The sequence below is a fragment of the Tetrahymena thermophila genome, assembly GCF_000189635.1.
Source record: "Tetrahymena thermophila SB210 genomic scaffold scf_8254505, whole genome shotgun sequence".
NCBI classification, from domain to species: domain Eukaryota; phylum Ciliophora; class Oligohymenophorea; order Hymenostomatida; family Tetrahymenidae; genus Tetrahymena; species Tetrahymena thermophila.
The window spans coordinates 43753-64717 of NW_002476280.1; the positions used below are offsets into that span (position 1 = coordinate 43753).

The 20965-nt window shown below is 22.8% G+C and overlaps 4 protein-coding genes across 4 annotated transcripts; 3 read left to right on the plus strand and 1 right to left on the minus strand. All coding sequences in view use genetic code 6, as the record gives it.

Moving 5' to 3' along the window:
• Positions 1–19: 19 nt before the first annotated feature.
• Positions 20–2504, minus strand: TTHERM_01027610 (ser/thr phosphatase family protein; the record flags this gene model as incomplete). Its single annotated transcript, XM_001030698.3, has 9 exons — positions 20–408; positions 469–688; positions 1030–1374; positions 1443–1580; positions 1639–1789; positions 1861–1888; positions 1979–2125; positions 2178–2268; positions 2313–2504. 9 exons carry the CDS (start codon positions 2502–2504, stop codon positions 20–22), a joined length of 1701 nt encoding a protein of 566 aa, XP_001030698.2.
• Positions 2505–3947: 1443 nt separating this feature from the next.
• TTHERM_01027620 (tetratricopeptide repeat protein) lies at positions 3948–8738 on the plus strand. Its single transcript, XM_001030699.2, has 10 exons — positions 3948–4307; positions 4402–4571; positions 4674–4835; positions 4884–5091; positions 5201–5473; positions 5527–5795; positions 5841–6309; positions 6374–6613; positions 6668–8127; positions 8192–8738. Exons 1-10 carry the CDS (start codon positions 4030–4032, stop codon positions 8287–8289), a joined length of 3627 nt encoding a protein of 1208 aa, XP_001030699.2. The 5' UTR covers positions 3948–4029; the 3' UTR covers positions 8290–8738.
• Positions 8739–9107: 369 nt separating this feature from the next.
• On the plus strand, positions 9108–15432 carry TTHERM_01027630 (tetratricopeptide repeat protein). The gene is made up of 11 exons (XM_001030700.2): positions 9108–9448; positions 9564–9739; positions 9873–10007; positions 10094–10298; positions 10351–10623; positions 10696–10997; positions 11069–11546; positions 11723–11938; positions 11993–12518; positions 12572–14678; positions 14972–15432. Exons 1-11 carry the CDS (start codon positions 9285–9287, stop codon positions 15016–15018), a joined length of 4629 nt encoding a protein of 1542 aa, XP_001030700.2. The 5' UTR covers positions 9108–9284; the 3' UTR covers positions 15019–15432.
• A 163-nt stretch (positions 15433–15595) lies between these two features.
• Positions 15596–20563, plus strand: TTHERM_01027640 (tetratricopeptide repeat protein; the record flags this gene model as incomplete). The annotated part of the gene is made up of 10 exons (XM_001030701.2): positions 15596–15858; positions 16045–16220; positions 16416–16574; positions 16635–16842; positions 16981–17244; positions 17476–17756; positions 17810–18344; positions 18396–18626; positions 18974–20430; positions 20484–20563. Exons 1-10 carry the CDS (start codon positions 15662–15664, stop codon positions 20561–20563), a joined length of 3588 nt encoding a protein of 1195 aa, XP_001030701.2. The 5' UTR covers positions 15596–15661.
• Between the last annotated feature and the right edge of the window lie 402 nt (positions 20564–20965).

Sequence of the window (20965 nt, forward strand, 5' to 3'; positions counted from 1 at the left end):
TCTATCTTAAATATCAAATTCAGAATTAGTTAGTTGAAATGACAGCCATTTTTTCAGTATCGCTTTATCTAATTTATACTTTTTAACGAATTTTGTTTTCTAACTTAATTTTAAACCATAAAAATGCAACTAGATTGCAAGCAGCAATAAAACCTAAAATCACAAAGAAAATTATGTACATCTTTTTATGTTCATCTTCGTTTTCGTTTTCTTTAATGTATTAAGTATTTTATTTATTATCTTCGATAACTGCTTCGTTTACTAATGGTTTGTAGATTGTGAAGGAATCAAAGACTTCCAAAGAATCTGAAAGAATATGCTCAAAAACTAAATGAGTAGAATTTTTAACAGTTACTGTACTAAATCCTAAAGTTCTATCGCTTGTAACTGTAAGCTATCCTCCAGGATCTAATTATTGTTAAGTTTAAAATCAGTTATAAGAATATAATCAAAAAAATTTTATTTTACATCCTGAATCCTTAGGGAAGTAATGGTAGGTACCACCTGAACCATCAACTACATAAACTGGAGCTTCAGGTGATTCATACAAAGAGCAACTTTTCATTTTGCACTATTCTGTTTATTTGAATTTTGGTTATCCTTTATAATTAGGTTAAATTCTTTCATAAGCATGAACATGTCCAGCAAGATAAATATCAACTTTGTGTTTATTTAAAAGATCTTCTAACTATTTTTTTCAAAAATTTTAATTATTTTTCAATCAAAACACAAAAAAAATAAAAATTATTTTTAACATTCCAAAAATATTATCCTTTCTTAGGAGATATTATTTCCAAATAAACATTAATCTCAAGTAAAGTATAATTAAGAAAAATACTTAATTTTTAGAAAAAAATCAATAATTTTTAATCAAAAGTAAATAAAATAGTTTGCTTTTAATTAAAATCAATGATTAATATAAATAAAATATTTTTTTGTATTGAAATAAATTTATCTAAATAAAAAATATCCTTAATAATTATTGGAAACACTTAAGTTATAAAAATGAATGAATGAATTAATATTTACATCAGAAAATATTTCAGGGTTTGAATAACAAGCACTGGTAGCAAAATCTTCGAAGCAGTAGATATTTTAGTGAGAATAAACAATAGACCATCTATACTTGCCTTTCATTTCAGTCATGGTATCATCAAACCATTTAAGAAGTTACTATAACCATTACTTATCAATTCCAATATTTTGATTGGTTTTTGGGTCTTTAATATATTTGTTTGTATTCATTCCTACAAGCAATAAATCACCTATGCTTAAGGTATAGTAGTCACTTTCAGAAATAGATGATCTAGGATTTCTAAAGAAAGATTTGTAATAGCTATAATTATACCATTCTTCGTGATTACCAGCAATAGTCTAAATTTTAATTATAATGGATTTGCATTAAAAATATGTATATGTGAGATATTTATGAAAATAATTACCACATAAGGAATGGTTGCATAGGAAAATTCTGCAGCTTTTAAGAAGTTTACTCCTCTTTAGCCACTGTCATCATTAAGATCGTAGGCATAATCTCCACCAGCTATAATACCAACAAAGTTCTTTCTCTCTTATTTGATCTGTTTTAACAAATAATATGAAAAATACTTAAAAATAAAGAATTTATAGTAATATTACATATTTATCCATGATGTACATATTGTCTTTACCAAATTGTCTGTTGCCATATTTAGTATTAGGATTTATATCATAATCAGCGACCCAAGCAAATTTGAATTCTCTTTCCTTAAGTTTGGAATAGTCAATGTGGTAGAACTCAAATAATCCTCTTTATTTAATTCAAAAATTGTATAAATATTAAGTAGAACTAAATATGAATCAATTAATTAATTTATTTACTTATCTTTTAATACTGGAGTAGAGTCATCTATTTTTTATTTTAAAATAAAATAAAGTTTACTAAAAAAAATGCTAATTTATTAATCAAATTAGTCTTTGTAGATATATAGTAAATTACCTGAAAGATAGAAACACTTATAGGAGATTAAAGAATCAGGTTTGAATTTAAGAATAGAAGCATCAAGCTAATATTCATATATGTACATTTCAAAATCTTCAGTTCTTGTCTCTGTTTTAGCAATTCCAGTAGTGTCCTTAGGTTAAACTTTTTGATAAAAGCTATATTAATTTGTTAAAAATTTGATAGTTTTTTTTACAGAATCTCTTGATTTAGACAGGATTCAAGGTTAATTTAACTTTTAAATCCAAGCTTGTATAAACTTCGCAATAGTTTTTGGGACAATTAGCCTTATTTTTTAAGTTAGTGTTGAATAAAATTTTAATAATTTTACTTTAGTAAAGTAAGTAATAGTATAGTCGTGGCGGGTAGCTTTTAGAAGTTTTTCTTTGTCGTATTAAGTGGAAAGATCAAAATTATCTCCTAAGCTTAGCTTAATTCCATTAGGTTAGCAACTTGGATCAGTGCCTTAGGAATAAATCAAAGCACACAGACTAAGTAAAACTAAAATTAAATATTTTGTCATTTTTTGGTTTTTTGAGGCTTTTAGAAAATTTTTTAATTAATAAATTATAAATAATTGATTTTTTCCACTTAAAATAATAACCTTTTAAGTATTAATTATGAAAATTAATTTAAAAAGAAACATAAAATTAAAAGGTTCTACTTTTTAAAAAGAGAGTGTGGCATCAAATTTTTTATTACAATTTATCTGTTCTACAAACATATTTATTTACTTAACTTTTAATGAATAACAAAAATAAACCACAGTTTTAGTATATTAAGTAAATTAAGAAAGCTTATTTTCTTTTTTAAGTATCAAAAATAAGTAAAATATATTTCTAAAGCTCAAGTAAATTTTCATAATTAATATAAATTAATTTTTAAAACTTAAATCTCTAAATTGTTACTACATAAAAAATATAAAAAAATAGCATAAAAAAATCACATCATAATTGGTTCTAGCATGCTTTTTATTTAGTTCATTAATTTTATTATAATAAAATAAGTTAAGTATGCTTAACTTTGCAAATAGACTAATCAATCTAAAATTTTTTACATTCATAATACCTATTTATTATTAAATATTATGTTTTAATATAAAAGTTTAATTTAATTTATGGACCCCATATTAATATTTAATAATAATTAAATTTATGATTATATATATTTAGTAATATTCAAAGATTTTCTATTAAGTGCTAGTCTAAAAATAAATACCATTAATAGATAGATAAATAGATAAATAATACATATATTTATTTTCATAAATTTTCAATTTTTTATTAGAATATTTCTAATTTTAGCTTATAATCATTAACTAAGATCCATCAAATTATTTTATGTGATTCTTATGAAAGTTGAATGATAAATTTGCCTTTTTAAAAATAATTTTGCTTTTAGTACTTAACATAATTCATATCTTAAGAGGGATTTTATTAATTTTTAAAGGGATTTAAAGATATTTTCAAATTTAAAAATAAAATTTTAATGATTTTGCTTAAATGGTATGAATTAAGATTTCTATTTATAGTATTAGCATTTATTAGTATTTTAATTTATATTTATTTATCTTAATAGATCTATAAAATAAGAAAGTAAAGCTGTGGTAAAAGGCTTGGATATTACTATTTGGGGTATTTAATAATAAATTTAGCAGTTTATTTTATTCAATTAATTTATGGAAGTAGATAATTTATATTATTTTATAAAATTTAATATATTGTAAAAAAAATTTTGAATAAAAAAGTTGAAATTATTTTAAAAATACTTTTAAAATAATGTGAAAAAATTGAATATCCTAAAAAATTTAAGCTCAAAAAACTGTAAAGATTAAGTTAAAATTTAGTTAACTATATCTATTAAATATAAATGTGATCGATTTTATTTTAAGATAATGAGTTTTTTAATAAGTAATTGACCTACTTTAATATATTCAATTTCTTTAATTAAATTATTGTTCGTTTGTAAAATAAGGTCCAACAAAACTTAATATAAAGACATTTAAAGATAAAAAGCAAGGATTATAATAAATAGTTTTTTTAATTAAAATGTAGAAAAATGAATAATATTACAATACTAATAGAAAGATCAAAAATGGATAGTTTTTATGGAAATACGTTAACATGATGAGAAATGAATTAATTTAGAATAAAAAAAAAGATAAAAAAAGTAAATGTTATATATTAAAGCTTAAATGCAAGTACTTTTGTAAATTATCTGATGAATAATGTAGATTTATTATTGTTTTTGGCCCTTTATGCTTATCTTTATTCTTAGGAGTTTTATTATATTTGGGGATGTGCTAGTTTCTCTACCTCTCTCAAATGTAAATTCATTTTATTTTTATTAATTTATATAATTTTTTTCATTCTTCAATGAAATTATACACATACTAAAGGAGAATTTATTAAAAATTTAAGGTAGGATATGAGTAGAGATTATATTAACGATGCCAACCAAAACTATTTACTTTTATTGGCTTAATCAAAGGTAAACACAATAAGATCTAACTTATAAAGGATGGCAACCTCTTCATAAATATTAGGGAAGTTTAGCCAAAAATTGTAATCAAAAACTCTAGATCAACTTGGTAAGAAATTTATATAAAAAGCGAAAATTTTAGCACTTCGAAACAATAAAGATATTCATTCATAAATAGTTAATTTTATTACTTTAATATTAATATTAATAGTAAGTTGGTAAAGCTAAGGAGGTGATTTAACTTAAATGCAGTAAATAAATGGGAAATATAATTTTTTAGTTGCTAATGACTTCAATCAATAGGATCAGTGCTAGTACATTTAATATTTCAAAAATAAAATCCAACAAGACCCAACTGCAACTTAAGATTATTGTAAATAAATTTTAAAAAATATAAAATCAAATAATTTTTTGTATTTAGATAAGTAGTAATATTTTGGATGGTCTTCACCATAAATTGATAATTGGAGTGATTTAACTTTAGAATAAAGATCGTTTCTTCTGAAATAATCGCTAATAAATGTATTTTTTACATCTATGCAAGTCAATTAATAAACTTAGTAAATTTTTCCAAATCTTTATAATGTGGTAAGAAAATCTGATTCACTGTAGTCAAGGATATAACCAAAGTATATATTTTTATTATTACTTATTTAAAAATAATTAATTTAATTTCAATTAATTTTGTTACTTTTGCTTGAATTTGAAGATAAAACTTTTATTTTTATTATTAACTAGGGAAAGATTAAATCAACAAAATATGTTTTGGTACTAATTTCCGTACTCAGATTTTAGCCAAATTTGTTCTTATGATTCAAATCTAAAACACTACTCTTACTTAAATGTAGATCAATTTGATGGATTTCAGAATAAAGATGAATTTAATTAAAGTTGTAAAAAAAAAGAAAATTCTCCTCAGTGTTCATGTATTTATCTTTAGAACAAAAGACTCTATCCAATCGATTGGAGGTGCAGAATTTGGTATCAATAAGCATCATAAAATTATTACTTGTAAAATTTAAAAGATTTATAAAATTATTTAATTAAATTTTTACTACTAAAAGAACTATCTCTTCTATGTATATTGATATAAACTCTGGAAATGCAATAAACAGCTTTGTTTTTAAAACAATATCTGCATCATAATCTCCTTAAAATATAAAGGAGGAGTAAAATTTATCTGAAGATAGTATAAGTAGTCTAGATTTGAACATAAGCTAATTGATATAGAATGAGAACTAGTAAAGTAGCGAAGATCAATACTCTCTAATTTTTCTTCCTTCATCAAGCAATGATAGTGATTTTAAGATCTTTTATCATCCAAAGTATAAAAGTAAGTTTTCCGTTTAAAAATATAAAGAAATTAAATATTTTTTAGATTAGTAAAATATAGAAACTCTTCTATCATTGCAGTTTCATAACAATATGAATTAGTATAATGACTTCTTAGAATAAGTTTCTGAATACATGAGCTAGACTTAGAATAGAAAATAAAATTGCAACTTTAGCTAAGAGGAAGGATTTTAGTTTCAAATGATTGTTGAAGGCAAATAATACTTTTCTATAATAGAGAGAATGTACCTTTGTATTGGTAATATTGACTAGTAAATATCTGTTTTATTTGGTTATTTTGTTAGAGTGATTTCAACTGAAATTTCATCACAAACAGTTAATTAAATAAACTAAAGAATGTTATAAATAAAGCAATACTATGCAATAGGAACAAGTTTAGCATTTTTTTTTGTGCTTGCTCTGATGTATACACTTTTAAAATACTTTCTCAAATATAATTTTGAATAACCTCTTAATATCTTAAATACTTTCATCCAGCAAGCCAAACCGAAGGAGTAATTCTTTAAAATTTTAAAGTTATTTCATATTCATTTTCTCTATTAAATTAAATATAATCAGCATTTATTTGTTCTATCAAATGATTCAAAACTAGTAGATGTGTACTTAGTATGAGTTGAAGAATCTATTATAAGCTATCAACGATGTTGTGATTGGAATTCAAACAAAAGTTGAGGAAAAAATTGAACAATCTTCAACTTGTTTTGATGACACATAATATTTTAACTAAATTTTTCAAAAGTATATTTAAGGTCTGAAGACATTTAAATCTGTAGATCATGTGGCTGGAAAAGGGCTATGGTAAATAAATAAAGTTTAAGTAAAATACATTTAATTTTACAAATTTTTTACAAGTTATATAAATATAGGCAATTTATATGCACAAAACAATAACTTCATATAAGCAATAGTGTTCTATTAAAAAGGGTTAGAAATTTCTGAAAAAGTACTCTTTGACACAAAGCTTGAGTAAAATGCAGGAAATTTTAATCAAAGAATTGAGAAAATGTGTTCAAATAAAGCTCTTAAAAAATTTATGAACATACTTGCTAGTAGAAGATATTTGTTTGGAAATGCTTTAGCATGCAGTTTATTATAGCAAGAAGAGGATGATATTATATTCGATAACCAATACAACATATAAAATTCTGAAAATAGCAAGATGAAGATTAACTCATCCTTAAAAAAACTTATGAAAACTTAAAAAGAAAAAGATTTAGGAGATTAAATATTTAATTCAACACTTTAATAGATTAAAAACCAAAAAAGCTTACCTACTGATAAATCTTAAATTTAAAGGATAAAGACAAATGAATTCAATAATTCAATTAATATATCTATTTAGTTAAATATTTAGAAAATTTAATCAAACTAAATAAAGCGAACATTTACTCCTAATTCAAATAATAGCACATTTAAGAAAGCATTAAAGAATAAACATAACTCACTTAGAAATTCAAATTTACCTAGAATATTTTTAGATAGACATACTAGCTAAGCAGATAAAAATGGAGATAAGAAACAAAACAAATTAGAATAAAATAAGAATAATTTAAATCAAAATTTTGAGAAAGAGTTCATCTTAAAGAGAGGTTAGTTAAAAAATCACTGTTACGGGAATTTAAATTTCTTAATGATGCTAAAGAATGACTTGTTCCCTTAAAAAGAGAATTATAATTAACCTCTTCCTAAATATTTAATTAGAGAAGAAGGAGAGTTTAACATTTCTATTGTTGAAGAATGCATAGACTAATTCTCAGAGTCTCAACAGATTTTTTATAGCCTTTCAAAACAATCTTCTAACTTGTATGAGTGCTACTATTACGAAAGCATTTCAATATTAATTTAACTTAAATGCTTTACATGCTAGCTAATAATTTAAAATAAAGAAAAGATAGTACTAGAACACCTCATTCAGATCAAAAAGCAAATAAAAATTTGTAAATTAAACTATATAAACCTGCAATCTCTCCTGAATTCAGGATAAGCTTATATTCCATTTCATATTATTAAAATGAAGTATTATCTTGTCAAGGGATTACTTTTCTACAAGTTAAATATTTATCATAAATCTCTGTACAACTTACTCAAATCTTTAAGTGTAAAATTTGAAAAGGATCATGCAAAAAATAGCTCTATAAAATACAAGAAAGCAGAATAAGAGATTTCTGAGTTTTATGATGTATTCGATGTGAGTTGCTGTCTGAAAATTATCCATCAGATAATAAAGAATCAGAATATTTAGCTAAACTCGCTACATAATAAATATTTAAATGACGATTTGAACAGCATAAACTTAGATCTAATTTCAAAATGTAAATAAATAAATATGTTTAGAGTTAATGTTACATTAAAAAAATTTTTTTTATATTTCAATAGAAGATATTTATTTTCAGGAGGTTTTCTTTAAAGAAAAAGAATTAAATAATCTAAAAAGAAACACAATTTTTAAAAAGCCAAGAAATTAAAGCAATTGATTGATTGATTGATATGAGCTTAATTAAGTTTAATCTCAAATGAAGTTTTCCACAAAAATTATAAAAATTGTATAGTTGGTTAAATTATTTATCAAAATTAAATATAAATATAATGTTATGTATAGCAGCAGCAAAAAGTTAGTTATTAAAAACTGTAAGATCGATCTACTATTTCTTTGGAGGATTAATTGTAAATTGAAATAAGAAAACCACAATGAAAAATAAAAGCATCCAAATTTTAAATTTATTCATTTTATTTTTCAGAATTTAAATATTCAAATTCATAAGTTTATTTTTTATCTTAAGCTAGTTAAATAGGAACTAGATAGTTATATTTAAAGGTTAATTGAAAGTATTTTAAGCTTAATTATTGACTTATTAGTCTTCAAATGATAACCTATTTAGTATGTGTTGTAAAATTAAAATTATTGAAATAATCAAATAAAAAGAGATTATTATAATAAATAAATTATTCTTCTATTTTTTGATTCGAAGCTTTTTTGCTTAATCAACACAAATGATGTGTTTTGTTTTAAATAGTTAAAAATTTTAATTTTTAGCATAAAATGCAAAATTCAAAAATTAACTTCCCTAATTTCCATTATAAATTTTAAGAAAATATTATAATTTTAAAATACTTAGTAAAATCTGTAAGTATTGTAAAAACTGGAGTGAGAGTTAAGTGTTTTTTTTTTTTAATGATTAAATTGATTGAATATTATTAATTTGAAGAAATGGTTCCTTCCATATAAAATAGGAGTATACTCAATTAATTAACTAACCATATGGTTAACAAAATATTAATAATTGAAAATTTTTTAAAGTATATTATTTATATTTATAGTAAATTAAGATAGTGTATTAAACAAGAGTGGTAATTTTAGTATATATCTATCTATCTATACACCAATTAATACACTCAAGCAATTTCCACTAAGATAGAAATCTTATAACTGATTTCTTGCCAAAAGATCTATCAAGGTTAATCAAAAATTATGAGTAAATTAAGGACCAGAATTTTAAGCTACATATTTTGTAAGATGAAGTTTAGCGAGAAAAATAAGCGTTAATTGGAACTGTTTGTTCCTTTCTTTATGGTTCTTTTACTTGTGATATTCATATTTTCAATTATGATTAAGTTTGTCTATCTTGACAAATTGTAAATTAATTTTAGATATTAGTATAAAATATGGGTGTCTTAAAATTTTAAGATACTACAAATATATTCTAATGCATTAGCCGATGCTATAATTGTCATTTCTTGTAAAAAATAGGAAATAAAATATCTAGGATCATTTTGTAGATAGATTCAAAGATTACATTAGCCAAGTAAATAGAGCTTAGTTAGACTACTTAGCTGTTTCATATTAGCAAGTTATTCTTTCATAATAGACCATAGGACAATTTATTTAGGAAATTACTAGCAATAATGTTTAATTAGCAGATGTTGGTAATTTTCAACTTAGCTTAATATCATATTTCTTAAAATTGCGCAAAATTAAATAAATTATCATTATGAGATAAAGAGATATTTATTTTTAAAGATTGACTAAATCTATTTAAATAATATTTTAAAAATATAGTAACTTGGAAAGGTAGCCGTCTTTATGACAATAGCCCTGATGCTTCTTAAAAATATAATTTCATGAATTTTAATATGTTTTCTGCTAAAGAAATTTGCTAAAAGAAACAATTTCTTTCTCTGCCAAACAATTAAAGTAAAACAAATATAATATAATGATAAAGGCTTTTTTTATAAGAAAGTTTAACAAATTTTAATTGTTTTTTATTTAAATACTTGAAGTCAGTTAATTATTTGGATGGTATAACTGGAACGAAGATTAGTGGTTTTAATTAAGTCTTGATCAAATTGATTTTTTAGTAAAAACTGACCTTGCCTTCTCAGTCTTCAAGGCTATCCAAGCAAACTAATAGTATAAAAGTGTTCAAATTATAGATGGTTATGTTTAAAATTCTTCAGATGATACAATTTATGAAGGAAATCCAAAGTAAATATTTTCATATTAATATTTAAATTTATGTATTTAATTAACAACTTAGACTATGGCTTTACTAAAGTAATAGCTTTTGGAATTAAAAGAATTATGGTGGTCCATTCATTTATCCTAATAATAATTCATGTTAAAATTAAAATGAATATAACCCTCCTCCAGATTATAATGGATTTTATTAAATAAACTCTACAAATTAGCAATGCTCGTTAAAATCATCTACATCAGAATGTAATTGTTAATATTACAATTAGAAAAGGTTTTTTCCCTTAGTATTTCGTTGTAGGCCTTGGTATGAATCTTCTATTTAAAATGAATACGTGTAATTTACAAAGATAGTTTTTATAAAATAATAACAACTAATGTCTTTTATTAATATTTTTATTTTTCATAGGACACTCTCTTAAGCATATATAGATCTATATTCTTCTTAGCAAATAATGACTAGCAGCTTTAAAATTGTTGATAGTTCTTAAACTAAAAATTTGGATTCTTAAAAATAAGCTCCTCCAAAAGCTGTTTTAGGATTTGATTTAGAGTATTCTTAATTTAATGATTTTTTATATGGCTCAAATGATTACAGTTCTGGTCTTTATTCTTATCTAGTTGCTCCTAAAAGCCCAATTTATCAAAATGATGTTTAATAATCATAGGAATACGCTGCTATTATACATCCTAATCTCTTTTCTAGTTCAAGTAAGCTTCTTCCATAATAAATTATATTTAATAAATATTCAATACATCAATTTTAATTAATTATTTAATAGAACTTGGATAAATTTAAGATATAATTGAGTTAGAATTTTAAAATGGAAATCAAAATGAAATTTTTTAATATAAATCATAACTGGGATCTATATTTTTGAATAATAATATAAGAACAAATGGATGCAACCTGACTCAATCGAGTAACTAATAGTATTAGCTCAACATTTAAAAAGATGGCTAAAATTACTACACTGTAGTTAAAACTCTACAAGTATGCTATGGAAATTTATATGAATAGAAGAGTATCGTTGTTGGTTATTTAGTTACTAATTTAGCTAGTAGCTACTAGCAAAAACTATACTCTCACATTGACTAAAATCTTACAAATATGCAAACTTATATTGTCATTGCACTATTACTTACTTTTTTTGCAATCATCATCCTTCTCTATTTGCTAATGGAAAGGTTTCTAAAATACAATTTTGAAGAACCAATTTCCATCATTTCTTCTGTTATGAATAAGGCAGATCCATAAATGTAATTTATTAACATTTAAATTTTCTTAGATTATTTTCTAAACAAAATATTTATTTATTACAAATTTATGAAAACATTTTAAATAAATATTTGAAATAATTAATTTGTTTTTTATTTAAAATCTCTATTTTTTAATGAAAAGTATTTTAATGAATATATATTATAAATTTAACTAGGATTTACAGGTTCCATTATGTAGTATAAAAAGATGAACTAAAAATATCTTAGGAATTAAAAAACTTAATTTCTGCGATTATTGAAATAATTAGTTTAGTTGAAGAATAGGTTTAAGATTCAAATCAAAATAATGATAATGAAATAATCTAACGAAATTATCAGAGAGCTTTACAAACTTTCGAAGTAGTAGATCACTAAACAGGGATTGGTTTATGGTAAATATTTTTATATACCGCATTTTAGGTTAAAGGTATTTTTTATTGAAAAAGCTTGAACAATTTAGGAAACATAAGAATGATTAAGAAAGATTACAAAACAGCAATATAGTATTATAAATAAGCTTGCTTACTTTCGAAAATCTAATACGAAGAAGAAATAAAAAAAGATGAGATAAAAGTTTCCAAAAATGACTATTTGCTGAAAGATTCAATTTTTCCTTAAGATTATGTGAAGAAAAAATTTATGAGAATTCATGCCAGTAGGAAATATCAACTAGGATCAACAATCCTTAAATATCTAAAAGATCAGAGTTAATTTATGTTTGTAAATTAGTTAATAAATGATATGGCATTATAGGAAGATTTGCAAATAATAAATGATACAATACTAAAGAAAAAAAACTTAGAATAGATTCCTATCCCACAAAATTAGGAGCTCTAATCTAGGAAAAAATCTACAAATATAAAAAGAAATAATATGATGGGCGGAGCTGCGTCTTTGTCTTAGTTACCCAATTTAATTATGACTAAAGAAGGAAATCCAAATATAATTGTTAGTAACTAATCTCAAAAAAAAGTAAATTAAATATCAATAAATACTAAAATAAATATATTTTTATTAATTAATAGCAACTCATAGGATCTTTTTAAAATTAATTTTCTACTCCTTATATAGTTAATAATGTTTTTATTAATAATCATAACAACATTCCTTACAGTGCTAATAATTTATAAAATACTATAATTTAAAACAATCCTGCTCAATTAGCAGATTTAGATAAAGAAATAAATTTGTAAAATTTAAATAATTTGGTATCAGCTAATCAAAATAATAGCCAATTTAATAATGGAAACATTACCTTTTAAAATATGAATCCGTAAATAGTTAACTAATTAAATTTTGGAGATGAGTTGCATGATAAATCTTTTATGGGTATTTCACAACGACAAAGCTAATCAAATTTGTTTAACAACAATTATAACAATGGTAACTTTATTAGCAATACAAACAGAATTTCTAACAGCAACCACAAATTGCAGAATATAAGTTTAAATAATAACATTGGGAGTAATAATTTAAATATGAATAGCAACTCTTAAAATATTAGATTTAATTCTAAGAGACAGTCTTCGTACGTTAGAAAACTGCATTCAAGTGGAAATGTTATGGGTAATGATTTCTAATAGTCTAAAGGAATCAAAAATTTAAATAAGGAAATTCATAATGCAGCTAAAGATGCATAAGATGAAGAAGAAAAAGCAAATAAATTACTCTCTGAAAGTTTAGAAAAATTTTCATTATAAAATTATCCACATTTTTTTACTGAGTCATTTGCTGAAAAATATAAACCTCTAATATTAAGCAATATAGATAAATCATAGGCTCTTTTTGATGTGTATTTTCACTCATAAAAGATGTATAGCACATAAGCTATTGAGCTTCTAAATGAAAGTTTCACTATTTTTAACACATTAGGAGATTATTGCTCTGATAGTGAAAAAAAGGAAGCTCATGAATACTATGGATTCTCTATTCTAACTTTATTAACAATTACAGAATTGCACATTTTACTCAATCAATAGTCAACAATAATCGAACCTCTACTGGCCTCAATTAAGAAACAAATCTTTACTAAAATAATTCCTCTCGAAGCTTTAGACTTAAATAATATAATTTCACAAATGAATCATTATAATCTACACTAGCAGTATGTTAATTAGCAACAATTAGTTATAAATAATAATCTTAACACCAACAACTCATTTAATGTATTATTCAATTAGTATCCATAACCAAGTATAACAACGATGCTGAATATAGAAAATAATATAAATAATAACAGATTCTTGACAGAATAAAATATAGATATGAATTTTTTTGATACGAATGCAAATAACAATAACAGATTAAATAGTTAAAATACATTTTTCAATGTTTTACCACAACTCGATTAAAATCAGTAAAGCAGTGATAAATCCAAAAGACTTACAACTCAGTCAAGTAACTCAGCTCAACAAACTGTATAGCCTCTATAAAATCAGCAATAATACCAAAAACTAATCAAGTAATAAAGTGCCACTTTGATGAGAAATAAAACATTTTCAATCAATGGAACGCAAACAAATATTCCTATAAATGTACCTTTAATTCAAAATACTACACTAAGTAACAATACACAAAATTAAACATCTACACATAATTTATATCAATATTAAAACGTATCTTAATTCAATGATCGCTATAGGTAACCTACCGATATAAATGATATGACTATATTAAAATAAAATAATCCCTATCTAATCAATAATAGAAGTAGTAAGTTTAATGAAATAAAAGAGAATACTCTAAATTCAGATATTTTATTGACAAAATACTACATTTTAAAGGGAAATATCAGAATGTTACAATTCAAATACAAAAAAGCACTTAAAAGCTTTGTTAAAGGAATAAAATATTTCTTTCCTAAGTTATAGTCCTTAGAAAGGATATAAACTATAATGAAAAATGCATAAAATGGAATACATAAATTGGAGGAATCTCCCTAAACTTTGTCTATAATACATGAAGAAAGTACAAGAAATCAGTAAAAATATTTTTATGATCCAAATGACATTCTAATATGCTTAGAAAATATCAATCATATAGTTTAAGAAGCTAAAATTTCCTTAAACGAAAACTAACTAAATAATCTGCTTAAAGACATTTAAACATTAAAAAAACAGTCTTCTGAAACAGGTAACTAGTTTTTAATCTTTTGTTTTTTAATTTTAAATCATATGATAAATTAATTCGATAAGAAAAAAATAATTATCTTATTTAGTCATTATTTTTAAACATTTTAGACAATTTTTTTATTGTTTAATAAGTAAATTCATCTTTTTAAAATTGAGATTCTATCAAAATAAATTTGCAAAAAAATATCCATTTGATTTTTGAAAATAAATAAATTTGTTGCTAATTTTATACACATTTTTTTAATTTAATATCAAAATAAATAAAAAATATTTGATTTTTTTTGTTATTAAAAGTAAGCTTACACTTTTTTGAAGTTTTCTTTAGAGACACTCTTGATTGAATTAATTAGCTTTGAAATTATTGTAAGATATAAATAATCAGTTCATAGAAGGAAATAAATTAATAATTATCTGATTAAATTCAGGTGATTTAAAAGTGTTGATTTGAAGTATGAGATTATCAATCAATTTATGATTAAAGAGATAAATTAATATACTCAATAGATGGTAAATGAGAATAAATATTTTGAAAATGAATTAAATGACAGTTGAAATATTTTAGAAATTTTGTTTTAAAGAAAATTGAATATAATTCAATAAAAATAAGCTAGTACTATGCCCACCCACCCTATTTATTTATTTATAATTAATATATTCATTATTCATTCATTAATTAATGTTATTTATTTGTTCAAATTAGTTTGTGGTATTTATAAAAAATGTACATTTATATCAAAATTTTAATAATACTGAGCTTTGATGTTTTATGAAAATTCTTAATTTTATTTTTTCAAGTAATTAATTATCATCTGCTAAATAACTATTTCAATTATACTAAGCATGTAATTATTTAATTTAAGTAATGCTTTTATTGGTCTGATTGATTGATTCTAACAAATATTTAATTATTTTAAACAACATTATTAAGTAAAATTAGTATTAAGTAAAGTTAGGATTTTAAATATTAAGCTTATTCAAAGCATAATGGCAAAATAGTAAAGTATAAAAGATAAGATAATTAGTAAAAGTAACACACCAAAGGAGGTAAAAAAATAAAAATGCTTCGGTTTCTCAGAGTCTACGAAAAGATAGTTTTCCGTTTTTTTACCATTTTGTGCTGTTTTAGTTTTAGTTATTCTAATCTAATCATTATTAATATAGCTAGTATACCTATAGCCTTTGTAATTAACTGAATATTTATTATCCTACAATAGCAGCTTTTTTAAGGAAAGAGTATATCCAAACTGCTAAAATAATTTTAATTAATTTCTTAAATATTTTCTTTTTGCCCTATAAAATTTACAAATAAATACATTTATAATATTAGCATATTATGATAATATTAATTTATATCAAAAATACACTAGATAAAATAATATTGAAGATGCTATATGGGGAAAATACTAGTAATACTTGTAATCAATAGCTTATGGAGATAAAGTTACAATTATGCTGTCTTATTAACGAGTAGTTACTCCAATTTAGTCGATATCTTTATTTGTAAAAAAGTTAGTTGTAAATAAAGTTAACTTAGCTGATTTAGGTAATTTTAATTTATGATTTTTTTATTGAAATATTAAAGATCTAAAGTATATTTTGATTCATTAATATGTGTAATTACAAGCACATCGTTTAATCACTAATATTTTCAAACAACAATAGCTAGAGGAATTTTAATAACATGTTAACTAATAAATTATATAAATAAAATATTGATAGACATCTTTATATTAAATAGCTAATTGGAATCCTGATCAAACAAACTCATACTCTTATAGGTAAATGCAATCTTCATAACCAAACTTCAGAAATGTAAATGATTTCACAGCAGCAGATTTATGTCCTTTTGATAGCTTTTATAATGATAATTAAGGAAGTTCAACAGTATAAGAATATAGTAATTCATAAAACATCATTTGATAAAAGAAATAATTATTCTAAAAAACTTAAATTATAGAAAGAAGATAGTACTTTGGATGGTCTAATTGGTAGCAAAATATTTGGGAAAGCTTAACTGAAGAATAGCGAGATTATTTATTGTATGTTGATATGGCAATGTCTGTTGGGAAAATTATATATTATAATTAAAAATTTGAAGCAATTCAAAAATATAGTTTTTATAGTGCTCGTGAGTAAGACGATACTTGGTATGGCTTCCATCCAGGGTAATTTAAGCTCTTTTTTCAAAAACTCTATAAAAAATATGATTATTTCAATAGTTATTTAATAGGATAAATATGAAAGTTTTTGAAAAATCTTTTAAAATGTAAAAATTAATTAAATTTTTTTGGAAATATATTTAGAGAAAGATTAATGAGCAAAGGAAAATTATGGAACACTAAGGAATTCGGAGGTCCTTTTAGTTGTAACATGTAATCGAATGGAGGATATTTAGAATACCAATTACCCAAATCGGATTATTTTAATGGGTATGATTTTAACCGTTAACCATGCGCAAAGACCAATTAAGGAACATGTTAGTGCCCATATTATACTTAAAATAGAAAATTTCCAATTGTTTGGAGATGTAGACCATGGTATTTAGCCAGTGCTTAAAACGCTTATATGTAACTTCAAAATATATATATATAATTTACCAATAACAAGAATATTTAATAAAAATTATTATTCTTTTGTAATGGAGCTAAATTAATTTAATTAAATTTAAATAATCTAAAATTGAATAATCAATATTCGCTATCTCAATACATTTTTCTTTCAAAATTTTTTGAAAAAAATAAATGAATAAATACAATTAATTAATAACAAATTATTATAAAAATCTTTATATAAATAAGTACTTTTGCTGATGCATATACAGATGTAAATACAGGCTAATTGATAACTACATGCAGCTTTAAGGTTGTAACTTAGTAAGTTAATACAATAGATGACGAAAATTAGCAATCTCCTTATATGATATAAAGTATCGACTTAACTCTTGGTAATCTTTAATCTATGTATGGAAAAGGTGACGTTAACTAGGAATACTCTTATCTTGTTGCTCCTTTAACTTTTAACTATGATACAAATGTTGGGCATTATAATTATACAGCTTTTTATCATCCTTTAAATAATGGTAATTATTTTGGAAACAGTTTTAAATAAATTAACTATTTATTTTTTTTAAAGGCACGAAATAGACAATTCTTTATTTAGAATTTGCTAACTCCTCAAATTAAGATGAGGAAGTGAAACTATACAAAACATAAACTGCATTCATGTTAAACGAAAATATTAGAGAGGATGGCTGTAGCCTTTTTTCAAGCTCTCCTTCTTCGGGAATAGATAACGAAGATTCATCAAGTTCATCTTCTTCTCAACAGTAAAGTGATAATATTAAGGGGATGTATATTTAAAAAAATGGAACTAATTTCTACACAATATTCTCAACTATTAAAGTATGTTATGGAAACCTTTAGTAACAAAAAAGTTTGGTTGTAGGTTATCTTGCTAGAGCTATATCTGAAGATAGAAAGTATTAACTCACTTAAACTATTAGAAATAATTTACAATTTATGCAAATGGTTATCATCTTAACATTAATTGGATGCTTTTTGATAATATTTACAATATTGTTTTTTGTATTGTAAAAATTTTTGAAATATAACTTTGAAGAGCCAATATAGATTTTATCTAAAGTTATCATGGAAGCAGGACCATAAGAGTATTTATTTACTTATCTATGAAAAATCTTAATTTATTTTCTTAAAATTAGAATTCATCAACTACAGAATGCGATTGAAAGTGGCTAAGTGAGGACTCAGCTAGAATTAAAAAATTTGTTATCAGCTATTAATAATGTGGTCATAGGAGTTCAGAAAAAAGTTTAATAAGATCTTGATGATAATAATAGCAACAGCAATGATGATTAATTATAGGAAATAATATTTAAAGATGCTCTTTAAACTTTTTAAACTGTTGAGCATAAACTAGGCATGGGAATGTGGTAAAAATTTAAATCAAATAATACAAAATAATTTATTTCATAAAAAATACTTAAACAAGAACAAATGATGCTTTCTTTTATTATGTTAAATGTATCAACATTAACTTGTTAGTTTTTTGCATAAATTTTATTTGCATAATAAAATATCTGATTTCTAGGTCATTAAAATGAATTAGTAGAAAAGTTTTAATAAATCATATTTGCATTCAAAAGCAATTATTTTGCAATAACTTAATTTTATTATTAATTTCTTATGAAATAAAAAAATAATCCTTTAACTATTTTAAAATGCTCTTTTTATCAATTTTGCTTAAAATGATGAATCTAAACAATTTTATTGAATATAGTTTAAATAATATTGGGAACATTTACATGAGAAAAGGAGACTACAAGACAGCTTTAAAATTATATAAATCTGCTTTTTTGTTGTCTTAGGAATAGTACAAGGAAGAAATTAAATAAAATCAAGATGATTAGTAGCATAAAAATAACCATGAATTTTTGATAACTGATTCTACAAAAAGAAATTTTATGAGGATTTATGCATGCAGACAATATTAGATTGGTTGCACATTATTAAAAGCTGCTATTTGTTCTATTAAAAAATATGACACTGTCATTGAAAATTAAATTAATTAAATTATTTATGAGGAAACTTCTGCAAATTAATTAATATTAAACGAAAGAATTGTCTCAGATGAAGATCACAATAGAACAGAAAATAATAATTATTTAATAAAATCAGAAGCTAGTCAATAAATAAATGATGCAAATTTTTCTTAAAATAGGAATTTATTATAACCTTCTATCAAAAACCTAGAAGAAAAAGATAGAGAGTCTCCAATAGTTAAAAAGAGATTGAAAAACAAAAAATCAAATACAGAAATAAGTACATAAAAAATAGCAACATTTAAAAATTTGAACGCAGTCAAGGAGCAGTCATAAGAAGAAATTTACCCTAAAAATGTTATTAAATCTGATAAAAGAAAAAAAACATTAATTAAAATAAATGAATAGCACTAAAACCCTCCAAATTAAAATCAGGAAAAAGATGAAATTTAATCAAATGAAATTGTTAAAAGAATATCTTAAGGAATGAAAAATAGCGGATATGAGAATGAGAACGTTTTTTCAGATCGTTATTATTAAAAGGTGTAACATAAATTAAATAACTCTCAAGAAAATTAAGGAAATCCTGTTTTAATGAATTAAGGAGTCATCTTTGATGATAAAAATAGTTACTTAATGTAGGCATATGATTTATTTTTCGATGTTAAATCTATTTTTGATAAGCTAGGAGATTATTGTTCATAAAACTAATACTATGAAGCATATGAATATTACAGTTTATCAATAATAAATCTTCTCAAATTAGCTCAGTGTTAGTTACTGCTTGGATGTAGAAATTTTGTAGTAAAAGAACTACTTAATTAAGCAAAAGAACAAATTTAGCTCAAAGTTAAAAGATTTTAAAATTCGTATGCTAACACTATACCTCAAGATGTTCTTTTGTAAAAGTACTATTTATTGAAAGCATAGCTCAGAATTACTGAAGAAAATTACCCTAAATGTCTTAAAAATTTATTATAAAGTATAAACTTTTGTTTTGATTTACGTTCAAGTCACGAAAGTCAAATTAACTAAACTTTGGAACGTTATCATTTTTATGATCCTTTGGAATCTCTTTAGTGTGTTGAGATATTATAAGCATTAATTAAAAGAGAAAAAATTAACTTATCAGCTTCATAAAGGTAATGTCTTGAGAAGGACTACTTTAACCTAAATGATTAGTGCAAAAAAATATGTAAATTAATTTCTTTATCTAATTTTTTTTCATTTTTCCTTTTAATTATTCAGGTGAGCCTTATTTCTTCGAGGTATTTTTCAAAGAACCTTAGCAATAAAATGTATAGCCAATGGAATTACCTTAATTATGATAGCTCATCTTTCTTTTGGAAAAAACAATAAATTAATTTTACAATAAATAAAAAGTTTAAAAAGATAAAAATAAATAATTTAAATTTTGTTAAAAAATAGTAATTAAAAAAAAATTTATCTTCTCTATCTTACAAACAAAATTATTATTAATGGATTTAATATTTCTATAAGTGTGTTTAAATAAAAAATTTAAATATTTTAAAAGTAATATAATAAAAAATTATTAAACTTAAAAATTGCTAAATAATTGATGTGAACTGACTCAAATCTAAAATTATAGATATATTTTAAATAGTGATAATAATTATAGAAAACATCTACTTTTATTTTATTTATCTATATATTTAATTTTGAAAAACTTTGAAAATCTTTATCAATAAACTGATTAAATATTATTTTCT